This window comes from Mesoplodon densirostris, chromosome 10 (genome assembly GCF_025265405.1).
Source record: "Mesoplodon densirostris isolate mMesDen1 chromosome 10, mMesDen1 primary haplotype, whole genome shotgun sequence".
In the NCBI taxonomy this organism is placed as follows: domain Eukaryota; kingdom Metazoa; phylum Chordata; class Mammalia; order Artiodactyla; family Ziphiidae; genus Mesoplodon; species Mesoplodon densirostris.
In genome coordinates, this window is record NC_082670.1 from 102,813,063 (window position 1) to 102,825,552 (window position 12,490).

General features: G+C 53.1%; 1 protein-coding gene across 5 annotated transcripts in view; it reads left to right on the top strand.

The window, feature by feature from the left end:
* Positions 1 to 11,814, top strand: part of MTMR14 (myotubularin related protein 14) — a 44,066-nt gene extending 32,252 nt beyond the window's left edge. For 2 of the 5 annotated variants that reach the window (XM_060109100.1, XM_060109101.1), the window contains exons 17-19: positions 422 to 601; positions 7,967 to 8,122; positions 11,009 to 11,814. In XM_060109100.1, the coding sequence (XP_059965083.1) occupies positions 422 to 601; positions 7,967 to 8,122; positions 11,009 to 11,189 (517 nt within the window). In that variant the 3' untranslated portion in view covers positions 11,190 to 11,814. The remainder of the gene's footprint in view (positions 1 to 421; positions 602 to 7,966; positions 8,123 to 11,008) is intronic. The other 3 variants (XM_060109102.1, XM_060109103.1, XM_060109104.1) reach the window with 2 other exon arrangements.
* The last annotated feature ends 676 nt before the right edge of the window (positions 11,815 to 12,490 follow it).

Consider the following 12,490-nt stretch of genomic DNA (forward strand, 5'->3'; position numbering starts at 1 on the left):
TGGGAGGTGGGGGGCCAGCTTAGAAAAAGAAAGAAGGCGTGAGTACAAAATAATGATTGGGAATTGGGAGCTCGTTGAGGGTCAGCTCCTGTGAGAATCAGATGACCTTCCCATTGGACAAAGGGCTCAATATTTTGTATAACATGAGCAGGGAAGGTCAGTTATTAAAGTGTTAGTTAAGAATCTGTTTTCCAGCATGTGCACTGAGGCCAGCAGGCCAGTTTTGATCAGACGTCACATTCCCTCTGTGAAGACACAGCTCGCTGCCCATGGCCGAGCCCAGGGGAGTGCTGAAGTATGCCCACTCCCATGTGGCATTTTTCCAGTGCAAGTAAAAAGTGGGCCCTGAGATTTAGTACAGGTGGGCAGAGGGTTTGCCTGAGGTGGCCCCTTAGCCAGCAGCCCTATCTTTCCACTGCAGGAGGAAGAGCCACTCATCCTCTCCACAGAGTGTGCTCTGGAACCGGCCGCAGCCCTCAGAGGACCGCCTGCCTTCCCACCAGGCGCTGGTGGAAGCCAAGTCCTCCAGCTCCTCGTCCTCGAACCATTCTGACAACTTTTTCAGGCTGGGTAGCAGTCCCCTGGAGGTCCCCAAGCCCAGGTGAGGACCTCCAAAGTCCTAATGGTGGGGTGGCTAGCCCTTCCCTGTTAATAAGGCTGGAGAGTGGGGTTCCAGGGCATGCGGCCTGACAGGCAGTGCACCCAGGAGGCCAGAGGGGATCGACAAGCTTGCAGGCTCACGCACTGTTTGGAGGATGGGTTAATGTTTGGATACAGAGCAGGAGCTGGTTTGCAGAGGGCTTTGAGACTCCCCCTTCCCAGAGCCCTGGCGGATGGGTATCCAGAAGGTGTAGTAGTTGTGATGTCATGGGCAGGGAGTTGGGGCTGCCCCTCCCTCTCGCCTTTGCCAGGTCTCAGCCCCGCTGTGGACCTCACATTCTGATTAAAGAGATGGCCCTAGATCCTCCGAGGTGCTTCTGTCTCTCCCGTTCCTTGTCTGAATGGGTGGGGCACTGGAGAGGACAGACGGTAGGGAGCTAGGCTAGATCTGTGTGGCTGGGGCAACCCTCGCAGGCGTGCACATCTGGAAAGGGAGCAGCTCAGCCAGGATGGACAGGTGTGGCTGGAGTGTGCTGCAGAACTGATGTTTCCTTGGTGAGGTTAAAGCTGAGCACTGGCCAGGGGCTTAGGACTGAAGGATGGCCTGGCATTTGGGGGAGGCATTTCCTTGCTGACCCCATAACACTCCTTCCATGTCATACAGCCAGGGAAGGAGGCCTGTGAATTACTTTGTTTTCTAAGGCCTTGAGAATGTCTGGCCCTTCTGAAGAGAACAAAGAAGTGTGGGACTTAGGAGGTCCTTACTAAATTCCAGGGAGAAAAGACATCTAGCAGAAAGATCGTGAGCGTTGAAGTCCACTCTAGATTCAAGCCCAGCTCTGTTGGATACTGCTCCAGAATTTCAGGTCTTTCCTTGTGGCAGGCATGTTACCAAGGAGGAAACTGAACCCAAAGGTCACAGCTTATTACAAGGAAAACCCTGAAACTTTGGGAACTCTCCTCCCATCCCCGTCCTCTGGTTTTTCCTTTCTGGGCAAAAGCAAGCAATGGAGGAAGGTGGGGACAAGCACCCTCCCCACACAGGCTGAGCGGATGAGCTCCAGGTGAGTGGAGCTGCACTGTCCAGGGGGTCCCGTGTGCTCACCTCTGAAGGGGAGCCCTTCCGCTCGGAGCTCTGCCATGTCCGTCAGCGCTGTAGCTGAGTCTGTTAAAGAAAGGCCACAACCCCTCTGTCCCCACGGGTTTGGTGGAGGCAGCTGAGCGGAGATGGTGCCGAGCACACAAGCCCACGTGCCGTGCTCATCCGCGTCCTCTGTGCCACCCTGCTTGTCTGTGCAGCTGTCCTCAGGGCCCCTGTGGGCCTGCTGCGGCACCGTGTGACCCTTCCTCTTCTGGGCCGGAGCTCTTGCTCATCGCCCCTGCCTCCTTTTCTGCCTGTGCAACATTGCTGGACAACTAGGAAGGAAACCAGAAGATTCCTCCTGTCCCCTGGGTCCTCCCTGGTCTTAACTGTCCAACTGCTGGGGGCTCCCACACTGACGCAGCACCCCATCATACAGCTTAGCTTTTTATCATTCCCTCTTCCTGACAAAAGATCCTAGTTCCAATCTTGTGGCCATTTCCCTCGGTCTCGCCAGTGGTTATCTGCCTGCACTGGGGGCTCAGATGCTTATGGCTGGCCCAGGATGGTCCAGGAGGCTGAGGAGGATTGGGGGTGTCCTCCTGATCTCACGGCCCTGTGAGCTGGGGCCTGGTGAAGGAGGCTGGAGTAACTGGGCCAAAATGGGGTGCCTTGGAAAGGCGTGAGGTGGACTGCTGTGAGGTGTTTGATGGCTCTGCTGGTTTATTCTGGGAGTGCCTGCTTGTAGCCAGGCTGGGCTGGCCAGGTGACAAGGTTCTGGATTGGCTGCTTGTTTGCCAGAGGATTTGAAAGACTAGTTTATTCAGATTTGGAGCATTCTAATTATAATTACATATTTCCATTAACATTAAAATTAATTTAGTCTCTCTTATCTTAAAGTGCCTGAGGGATCTTGTCATTAGCTTTCCTGCTTCTCTTAGGGAACAACAACCAGTCAGCTTTTTAGTGCAGCAGAGGGAACTGTGTGGAAAGAAACCCTTTAGTAAAGCTAGCTGTGACGGCCGAAATTCCCCTTACAATGTGAATTCTCTGGGTTTCCTATGCTCCACATTCCCAAGTTCTACAAACATATCTCTTTTAAGGTAGGACTTCCCTGTGAAAAGAATTGGTGAAGCTTTGTTCAAAGCTAAGAAGTAGGTGTCGGATTCAGAAGAAAGTTCTGTGGGGTGCTGACTCTTATCCAGTCCCAACCCCGTACCCTCACTGGCAAGACTGGTGGCCCTTTTGCATCATTAGCTTCTACTGCAGCAGCTTCTAACTGAGATGCGTTTCTGGACCATTGTTAAATCTCTCGTCACCTGTAGGGCTGGGGGCTGGGAAGAGGCAGGACCAATGCTCACATGCCTCTCCGAGCCCTGGTCAGTAAAGTGCCCCGCTCCGTGTGTACTCTTGGTCTCTGCTCCAGAGTCAGACATCTTTAGGGATGGGGGTTGCTAGCATAGCACTGTCCGTGCCTGAGGAGGGATGGCGCTACCACTGAGCCCAGCTGGAAGCCAAGCTGCCTGAAGAGCACATGAACTTGGCTGAGGGACATCCAGCGGCCTGGTTGGTGAGCTAAGTGACAACATAGGCGCCAACTCTGCTGCCCAGATAGCTGCCCTTTCCCCATCCTTCACCACCTACTAACTGCTTGTTATGAGCAATGAGCTCTGTCCCCAGCTATGTTTAATGAGGCAGAGAAACCGGATTGCTTTCTATAACACATAGGGTTCCTGTCTTAACCTTTGATGTGTTCTCCCATGGGGCCACAGCTTCAGACCAGAGATGAGCGGTGAGAAGCCTAAAGGCATTGCCAGCTTGAGACCCATAAGAGAAAACTTGGAGCCCCAAAAGACTTCTCCTTGGGCTGCTGCAGGAAAGCAGAGGTCCCTGGTTCACACAAACACACACACTTGCACAAACAGACACACAGACACAGACATACCCCAATGCCTGAAGTCCAGGCTGAGGGAAACTGATGACTTTTCAAATCTGATGAATCTTGTCCTAGGCGTTTCTGAAGTCACCTGTTCCGTGGGGTCAGGCCCTTGTTGAACCGAAGGATTCTCCCCTAAGGCCCCATTCCTGGAGGCGTTCACTTGGGCAGAGGCTGTGGGACCATCACCTGGAGGCTTGGTAGTGGTGGGGGGTAGGTACAAATTAGGTGACATTCAAGCTCTCTGAAAGGCTAGGATTCTGGGTCTTGGCTCAAATGTTCGTTCCCTGCATGACTTCAGGCATGTCACTTGATAGCTTTGCGTTTCTTTTTTCTCATCAGAGGCTTAAATGGGCAACTACCTGCCCGGGTCCTTCCTAGCTATGAACCTTCAAGCCCTCTCTGTGAGCTGTCAGATCGGGTGCTTTTAGATGGGAGTAACAGAAAATCCATCTCAGAAGAGTTTAAACAATAAAGGAAAACCGTTGGTTTACATTGGAAAAATGCAGCCTTCAGGCACAGCTTCATCAAGGTTCCAACTCCGTTTCCCTATGGTTCTTTCTCCTTGCCTCTTTATACATGCTAGCTTTGTCTTCTGGCCAGCTTCCCTAATGGTGGCCAGCTACTCCACGTGCTTCCCTTCTCACATCCAGGGACCACGTGAAGGCCTCTTTTCCAACCATAGATCAGAAACTCTGTGCTTTATTCCAGTTGGAAGTGTCCATCCCCGAGCCAATCCCTGAGGCCTCCACCACCTCTTACCAGGAAGGAGGATCGGTGTGCTATGCGGCTAGCATGGGTTTTGGTCAGCCTGGGTTTCAATCCCAGCTTTGCCACTTCTAGCTGTGTGACTTGGAAAAAACACTTCCCTTCTGAGCTTAGTCTTTTTTATCCCGTCTTTCAAGTGGGAGTAATGATCCTGGTCTCCATGAGTTTGGGTTTAAGTGAGACAATGGAGCAAACTACCTGGCACATAGTAATACTCATCCTTTGCACGAGTACTAGAAATGCTCAGTAAACTGTAGTTGTGGTTAAGACCCGTCCTTATCGGTCTCATTTCTGAAGGACTGTTGGCTGTGTCAGAGCACTGGGCAGCTAGGTAAAAGGCCAGATCAGGTACCTCAGGCCAGACCTTTTTCTCCTCGCCTCAGCTGTGTGGCTTGGGCCAGCTCTGCTTGTGTGGGTGCTCCTGTACCCGCTTCCAAAAGGACCAGCTAAAAGCTAAAACACTTGCCCGAGCTGGCCCACAGCAGGGGTCTGGCAGGTGTGGGGCAGGGTGGGGCCATTTAGCTCTGTTGGTGCTGTGAACAGGGGCTTAAGCCATACCCATCTAAGGGAGTGAAATATTGCCAAGAAGCCAACCTCCTGGGCAGAGGTCTGGGCCCTGGGGATGTGGATGGATGACCTTGGAAGCACTGTCAGCTCCACAGTTGTCCAGTCTGAGGGTGGCTTGGCCCCGTGTGCCCTCCAGTCCTGTAGGTAGATCGGTGGAGGTAGATGCTGTGTTTGCACTCGTGTAAGGGTATAGGGCAGAAGAGCATGGGGTTTTATTAAGGCTGGTTGCGTTACCTGTGTACTGAGGCTAACTTGAAAGTTTTCCTTCCTTCTTTCACTCGGCAGGTGCAGGTGCTTCCTTCTCGTGACTGTTCCCTGTCATCTTTAGGTGCCCCCTCTAGCCAGCTACTCCAGATGTGCACTTACGAGGACCTCTTTGCTTAGCACAGCCCCTGGCTCTCAAACCCAGGAATGCAACGGTTGCTTTGCAACGCTTTCCTTGACAAAAGCCTCAAATACGAAGATTCATTTGGAGCCTGTGTGCTCACTCTTGAAAAAGATGCAAAAGATGGTTGGCTGCTTGCTGAGAGTCCTTTGTGACCCCTGGGATCATGCGCCCTGTTGCTGTCTGTGCTGCCTACTCCATACTACAGCTGTCCCCTGGCTGCTTCAAGCACGGTTCTTGCCTGGGGGTGCTACCTGCTGGACGCGGGAAGTACAGGCAAGGGACTAGCCTAGGAGACCAAGAGCCCTTGCTGGGAAGCTCTCTGTAACCATATTCCATATGTCATTTTCCCATTGGAAGTGTGAGTCTGATAGCCCTGGGGAGTGGGGTTAGGAGCATAAGAAACCCCCACGTTCCCTGCCCCATAAGTCCCTCATCCTACCCAGCCTCCTCTACTTCACGTTGCTTTCATTCCCTCAACACTCTGCTGTTTAGCAATTATTTTCCCGAAAACTGGAAAAGAAACTCTACCTTAAAGTTTGAGCAAGAGGTGAGATTTGTGGAGCCAGGCTGCCCTCAAGAGGGGTTGCATTGACTGAAGACTCCGGCATGACCCAGAGGAAGCACAGGGCAGGCACCACACGGTGGCGTGTAGCTTGCTCTTGCATGTAGGCAGCTGTCTCTGATTTACAGACAGTTAAGGATCACCAGAGATACAGTGTCTGGCCTGAACCCTACCAAGTTTCTCCATGTAGGAAGGAAGCCCTGCTTTGTCAGTCACTAGGGCTTCCACCAGGTAGCAGACCACGACCTGTCCTCATCCCCAGTGCTGCTGTCCTATACCTTCCAGAGTAGAGCAGGAGCAATGAATATGGCAAGTCTCTATGTTGCGGGGGCGGGGGGGGGGACTGATTCATGGCGGCTTTAACGTAGAAAGCTAGCTGTTTTCCCTGGTCTCAAGGTGGTTCTGTTGTACAACAAATCTGTAATCAATCTTGGCTTTAAAAATCTCTTCTTGCACTCTGTAGCCGTGGAACCTTGGGCAAGTGTCCTTACCTGTCTGGGCTGCCATTTTCCTGCCTCTAAGAAGGAGATGATTTACGATCAGCAGAGATGCAGCGCTGGCCAGAGCTGCACTCAGCTTGGCAACTACTTGAGGATAAAGCTGGCCTGGGGACCCATGGGGAATGTCACCTCAGTCTAGGAGCCCTTGACTCCAGCTAACTGGGTGGGCCAAATTTTTCAGTTTCCCACCCCCTGTACCACTATTCATGCTTCTGCTCTGTTTCTGGGTCCCTACAGGAGCACCTTCTGCTATTCTTGAATTAAAGAACAAAGCGTCAGGCATCAAAGATGATGCACCTCTGGGGACTGGGACCTGGGGTAGCTGATGGAAGTGCCTTGTTTGATGTTTCCCTATCTCCTCCCTTCCTCCCCCACCAGCTGGGCTACTGTCCAGAGACAGCAGAGAAGGCTGGGCTGTGAGTGGGGAGGTGGTGGCCGTGGTAGATCCCCAGTACAGCTTTCCTCTCCCCGCACCCCCCAAACCTCTGTTTGAAAAAGGCCTGATGAAGTTGTCAAGTTGGCTGCCTGATTCATCCCTTCCCTCTGGGCATAGCCAGTGAGTTTGCTGGGCTGATGCTCGTGAATACGAACTTTGGCTCCTGGAAGGCGCTGCAGAGGAAGAGGGCGGGGCTCAGGGCTCCCGTCACCGTCCTCTTCTATCTAGGTCACAGCCCGCACCGTCCCCAAGAGGCTTGTTCTCCCACCTCTACCATAGGACCTCAGTGGCCTGGGTTCTGCATTGCCACCCTGCCAATCTGCATGCCAGGGAGTGTGGGGTGATCCTGCCTCCCTGGTTCCTGGGGCGTTCAGCCTTGCTCCCCTCCTTTTGGTGCTGTTGAGATTTTACTTGCTTTGTCAGCCAGAGCAGGCATGCCCTGATCCCAGGCTTTGGTTGCTGGCTCACCTTTGTCACCATGCTTTGCTCTTGTTCTTTTGCTCCTGTAAGTCTTTGCATGATGCATTGTCCTCACAGCTGAGCCTGCCTTATGGTCTTTTTTTTTTTTTTTAATAAATTTATTTTATTTTATTTATTTATTTTTGGCTGCGTTGGGTCTTTGTTGCTGTGCGTGGGCTTTCTCTAGTTGCGGCGAGCGGGGGCTACTCTTCATTGCGGTGCTCGGGCTTCTTATTGCAGTGGCCTCTCTCGCTGCAGAGCACAGGCCCAGCAGCTGTGGCTCGTGGGCTCCAGAGCTCAGGCTCAGCAGCTGCGGTGCATGGGCCCAGCTGCTCCTTGGCATGTGGGATCCTCCCAGACCAGGGCTTGAACCCGTGTCCCCTGCATTGGCAGGCAGATTCTTAACCAGTGCGCCACTAGGGAAGCCCCTGCCTTGTGGTTTTTACTCTTCTTTCTTGGTCATAACCTGCCCAGCTGTTTTTGTACTTTTGGAGAAAATGGTTGATGCTTACAACCATTTGTAACAAATGGTTACAGATGCTCTACCAACAGACCCTTGTGGCCCGGTCCCAGGGCCACCATAGCCTCCCCGCCCCACTCCTCCAGGGCCTCCCCTGTCAGGCATATGACTGACTACATCATCTCCCCTCTCTCTCCTCTCTGCCCCAGATCAGTGGACCATCCCCTGCCCGGATCCTCTCTCTCCACAGACTTTGGCAGCTGGCAGATGGTAACAGGCTGTGGCAGTATTCAGGAACGGGCTGTCCTGCACACAGACTCCTCTCTCCCTTTCAGCTTCCCGGATGAGCTCCCTAACAATTGTCTGTAAGTGTCTTGCTTGAGAAGACAGGATGCCCCGCGCCCACCCACCCACCCACCCCCGCCCACATCAAAAGCTGGTGAGCCACTGAGTGCTGGCTAGGAACGAGGCCACAGCAGGCCCCAGGGAGCCGGCCTGGGCCCCCTGCCCCTCCCGAGTGGCTCAGCGAAGTATACGTCACTGCTCCCGGACCCTGAGGTATGAAGGAGGCCTGATGGACTGCTCAGGAAGTGCGTTGGAGTGTGTTCACTCTCCCCGGCCTCTAAAACCCATCCATGGGTCTCTTGGGGCACACACCCTTAGAGAAAGCTGGCTGGACTCTAGCTATAAAAGATTCTATTTCTGTCCAAGGCTTTGCCTGACATGAGAACCCTTTGAAAGCAGAACAGTGGAGTAGTGAAAGGTGTATGGTGGAGACCAGAGCCAGAACGGAGCTGGGTTAGCCCGAGGGCTGTGCTCCCAAGCAGCACCGAGGGTTCCTTGCTGTCCCCTCCCCCCTTTTGTCATCTGCTTTTGTCTCTGGTCAGGAAAGAAAATTGGACAGGGATGCCCATCCAAAGCCCAAGCCTGTAAAATCCTCTCCCTCCAAAGCTCCAATGCTGGACTTGCAGTTCTAGCAGAGCAGCTGCCTCTCTGGCTGCCGCCTGCCCCCCTGCCTGCACTGCTGTTTCACGGATGTCAGGCGGGGAGAGCCTCCGGTGGCCTGGGGAGCAGGATCTGCTTCTGGTCTGTCGCTGCCTAAGGGCCTTCACCTCCCCACCGGGTGCTGGGTGTTCATCACCACCACCAGAATCCAGTTCATACCCTCCAGTGCTGACAGGTTGGAGGCAAGTTGCCCTTGGGAGTAGAGAAGGATTCCTGCTGAGGGCAAGCAGGGGCCAGACCTCGGGATTCCTAGATGGTGCTCACAGGCCCTGGCCCCGCAGCTAGGGAGTAGCCCAAGGACTTCAGAGGCCACTAGGGCCTGGTACAGCCTTCCCTATAGCCAGGCCCTTAAGCCAGAAACAAGATCTCTTAGATTTTTGAGGATTAAAGAAATAGTTGTCTGCACCTTGCCGTAGGCTCTTCCTACTTCAACCAGAGAGCCTAAGAGCCATCTCTGGAGGAAGCAGACATCTCTGCCCCTGCTTAATAGCACCCCTCACTTACCTGGTATTAGCCACCGAAACGGGCAGCTCTAGCCCCAGATCCTACAGTTTATGCCTTGGGTAGCTCTCTGTGCTCCCAGCCAACCCTCAGGTTAGGGGTGGTTCCCAGAGGAGAGCTAGGTTCTCCATGATCCCATGGCCTCCAAGATTGCAGGATGGGCCTGGGGTCAGGGTTGATTCCTGATGAGGTCACATATTATGTGGGTTCACTGCTTTGGCTTTGGTGTCAGAGAAATTTAATCCAAATCCTAGCTGTTGTGTTTACTAGCTCTGGGGACTTCCCTGGCGGTCCAGTGGTTAAGACTCTGCACTTCCACTGCAGGGGGGGTACAGGTTCGATCCCTGGTTGGGGAACTAAGATCCCGCATGCCACATGGCCAAAAAAAACCAAAAACCAAAAACCATGTTTATCAGTTCTGTCTTGGGGTGTCAGCCTTGACTTCTCTGAGCCTGCTAGCTCACCTCTTGAAGGAATGGCACTGTGGTAGCTCCAGTCTCTGCCTGCCGTATGTCCCCAAGTAGGTCACATACCCTCTCTGGGTTCCAGTTATCTTGTTTCTAAATAGGTTGTGATCTCTCCCCTTTCTGCCTCCTAGAAATAGGGGGCAATGAGAATGCATACATATGGACCTTTAGATGTTCCCTGTGAATGTGAACTACTATCTGTACTTCTCCTGGCTATATGCTCTCAGGAAAAGCTAAAGAAGTACACATGGTCTCCAGCCTATGTAAAACCTAATTTGGAAGTAAAGAAAATCTGGGGCCACGTATCTCCCCCACATGCCAAGAGAGACTTCGGAGTTGTTCATGGTATTGCAGGAATCCAGTATCAGCCCCATTTTCTTAGTGCTGCTGCTAGAGCTGTTTGACTTTCCTTCGCCCTGCAACCTGCTTCTGCTGCTGCTGCTGCTGCTTTTCTCTCTCACTCTCACTCTCTCACTCTCTCTCACACACCCCCCACTCCCACCAATCTGTTTTCCCTGGGTCTGTCCTCCCCATACTTACCCTTGGACACTCACTTATCCTCATATCTCCATGTGCTACCCCAGGCCCTAGGTGCAAGTCATTTGGGCTTGGGAACTGGGGATATTGCTGCTGCTTCTAGCAAATTTGCAGGAGGGGTTACCCAGTGATTGGTCTCTTAGGGGAAATTTTGGAGTGAGTGAGTGGTCAGGGCTGGTCTTGGTGCTTAGGTGGATGGGAACGTGAGGGCCCATCTCATGTGGGTCTGTGACCTTTCCTCTAATTCTGTGTCCCTCCTACCCCTAGACTTCAGAGGTTGAGTCCAGAGGTTGGGCGGGGCTGGTATCTCAGGCCTTTTCTATTAAAGACTCTTCAAGTCATCAAACAGCCTTATGTGGAATTCACACTTGTTCCCCTTCTTGACTTGTGATAAGTGCCTGTAGAGGCCAGGGAAGGAAAAGCAGATAGAATGAGAAAAGAAGTCCTGCTGGAAAAGCCAGCACCTTCCTAGCTGTTTACCTGGGGACTGCAGTGACTGAAGGTGAGGACTCTGGCCTCTCCAGGTAGGAACAGCAGCCTGAGAGCTGAGAGAGAGTTTAAGAGAGGAACAGGGCCAAATATTTGGGGCCGGAACCACAAGTGTATTATGGCCACGGGGCAGGTGCTGGCCTTCTACTGAGGAATGCAGAAGGATAGGCAGTGGGGTAAGGATGAGAATGTTGGATCCTGCCCCAGGGTTATGCATTAATTCTCTCTCTTTCCCTCCCTCCCTCCGCACAGGCTTACAGCCCTGAGTGAACGGGAGACTCGGCTCCAGGAGGTGCGCTCAGCCTTCTTGGCTGCCTACAGCAGCACAGTGGGGCTTCGGGCAGCAGCCCCCAGTCCCTCTGGTGCCATCGGCCTGCTGGAGCAGTTTGTCCGTGGTGTTGGACTCCGGGGCACCAGCAGCAGCACCTTATGAAGCAGCCAGCTCGTGACAGCTCCCTGCTCCTCTCTCACCTGAGCCCTAAGCGGAATCAAAGCCATGCCCAGCCAAGGGGTGCTTCAAGGTGGGGGGAAATCTCCCCTTCTCCATCATGCACATGGCAGCCCCAAGGCTGAGCAGGGCCAAGGACGGGGTTCTCCCCCACCCCAGCTTCCCGACTGGTGTCCGCCACCCTACTTGGCACTGCCTCCCACCCACCTTAGTCTTTGCCAGGATTCCTGTCAACTCTCAGAACTATGTGGGGTTTCCCTGGGGCCTTGTGGAGGCCGAGACCTCACAAAAGACCCCCACTTTCCATTCTCGTCTCCTGGGGAGGAGGGGTCACCCGCACTGAGAATGAGGCAGTGGCACCGATCACAAAATGAAATCAAAGCCTTTTTGAACAGCTACTCTATCGCATTATCATTTGGCTCCTGTCTTTGTGGAGTTATTTAGAAGGTTCTCCCTGTCCTTTTTGCTGGGGGGAGGGGTACAGATGACGCAGGAAGGGAGCTGGAGACTTGGGTGTTCCCCTTAACTCCTGAGCCATGAGCGTCTCCAGTGAGATGGGGACATGTAGTCACAGGCTGTTAAGGTGGGAGTCGTGGTCCTCAGGCCTGAGTGGGCCCTAGTCATCCCTAGGGAGCCTGTTTATCCATGCAGATTCCCAGGGCTGTCTGAAATTCAGACTTGATGTTGCTGAGATCTTCATTTAGCTGGGAAGGGGGTGGGGAGAATCTTCATTTTTAACAAGTTTAGCAGACTGGTACAGGTGACCTGCAGCCCCTGCGTTTGTTCGGTGAGGGATTGGCTTCCAGGGCTTTGGAGGTAGTAGGTGATGTGGGGAGGATGGACCTGGCTGACCACCTACCGTGTGACCTGGAGTGGGTTGCATCCTCACAGAGTGTGTCTGCATCTCTTAACACCATGAAGTCATGCGGGTTCAAGGACATGGACAAAAGGTTTTGCACAGTGTGCTGTAACAGCCACTGACCTCTGACTCTAAACACAAAAGAGGTCACCAGTGTGAATGCCAAGAAGGAAATAATGCCGGTGGACATTTCTTGAGTATTTACTGTGTACAATCCCTTGTGCTAAATCCTTTCTGTGGATTATTCTCGATGAAATTTTTTACAACACCCCGAGTAGGTGCTATTAATGGCCATTCTACTAATGAACTGACTGAGCCACAGATTAAGTAACTTGCCCAAGGTCACGCAAATGTGTAACTCTTCAGAGACTGAGGGAGGGAGGACGGGAGTGGGAAGGAGGAGAAGCAGACTGAGGGAGCGGCTCAA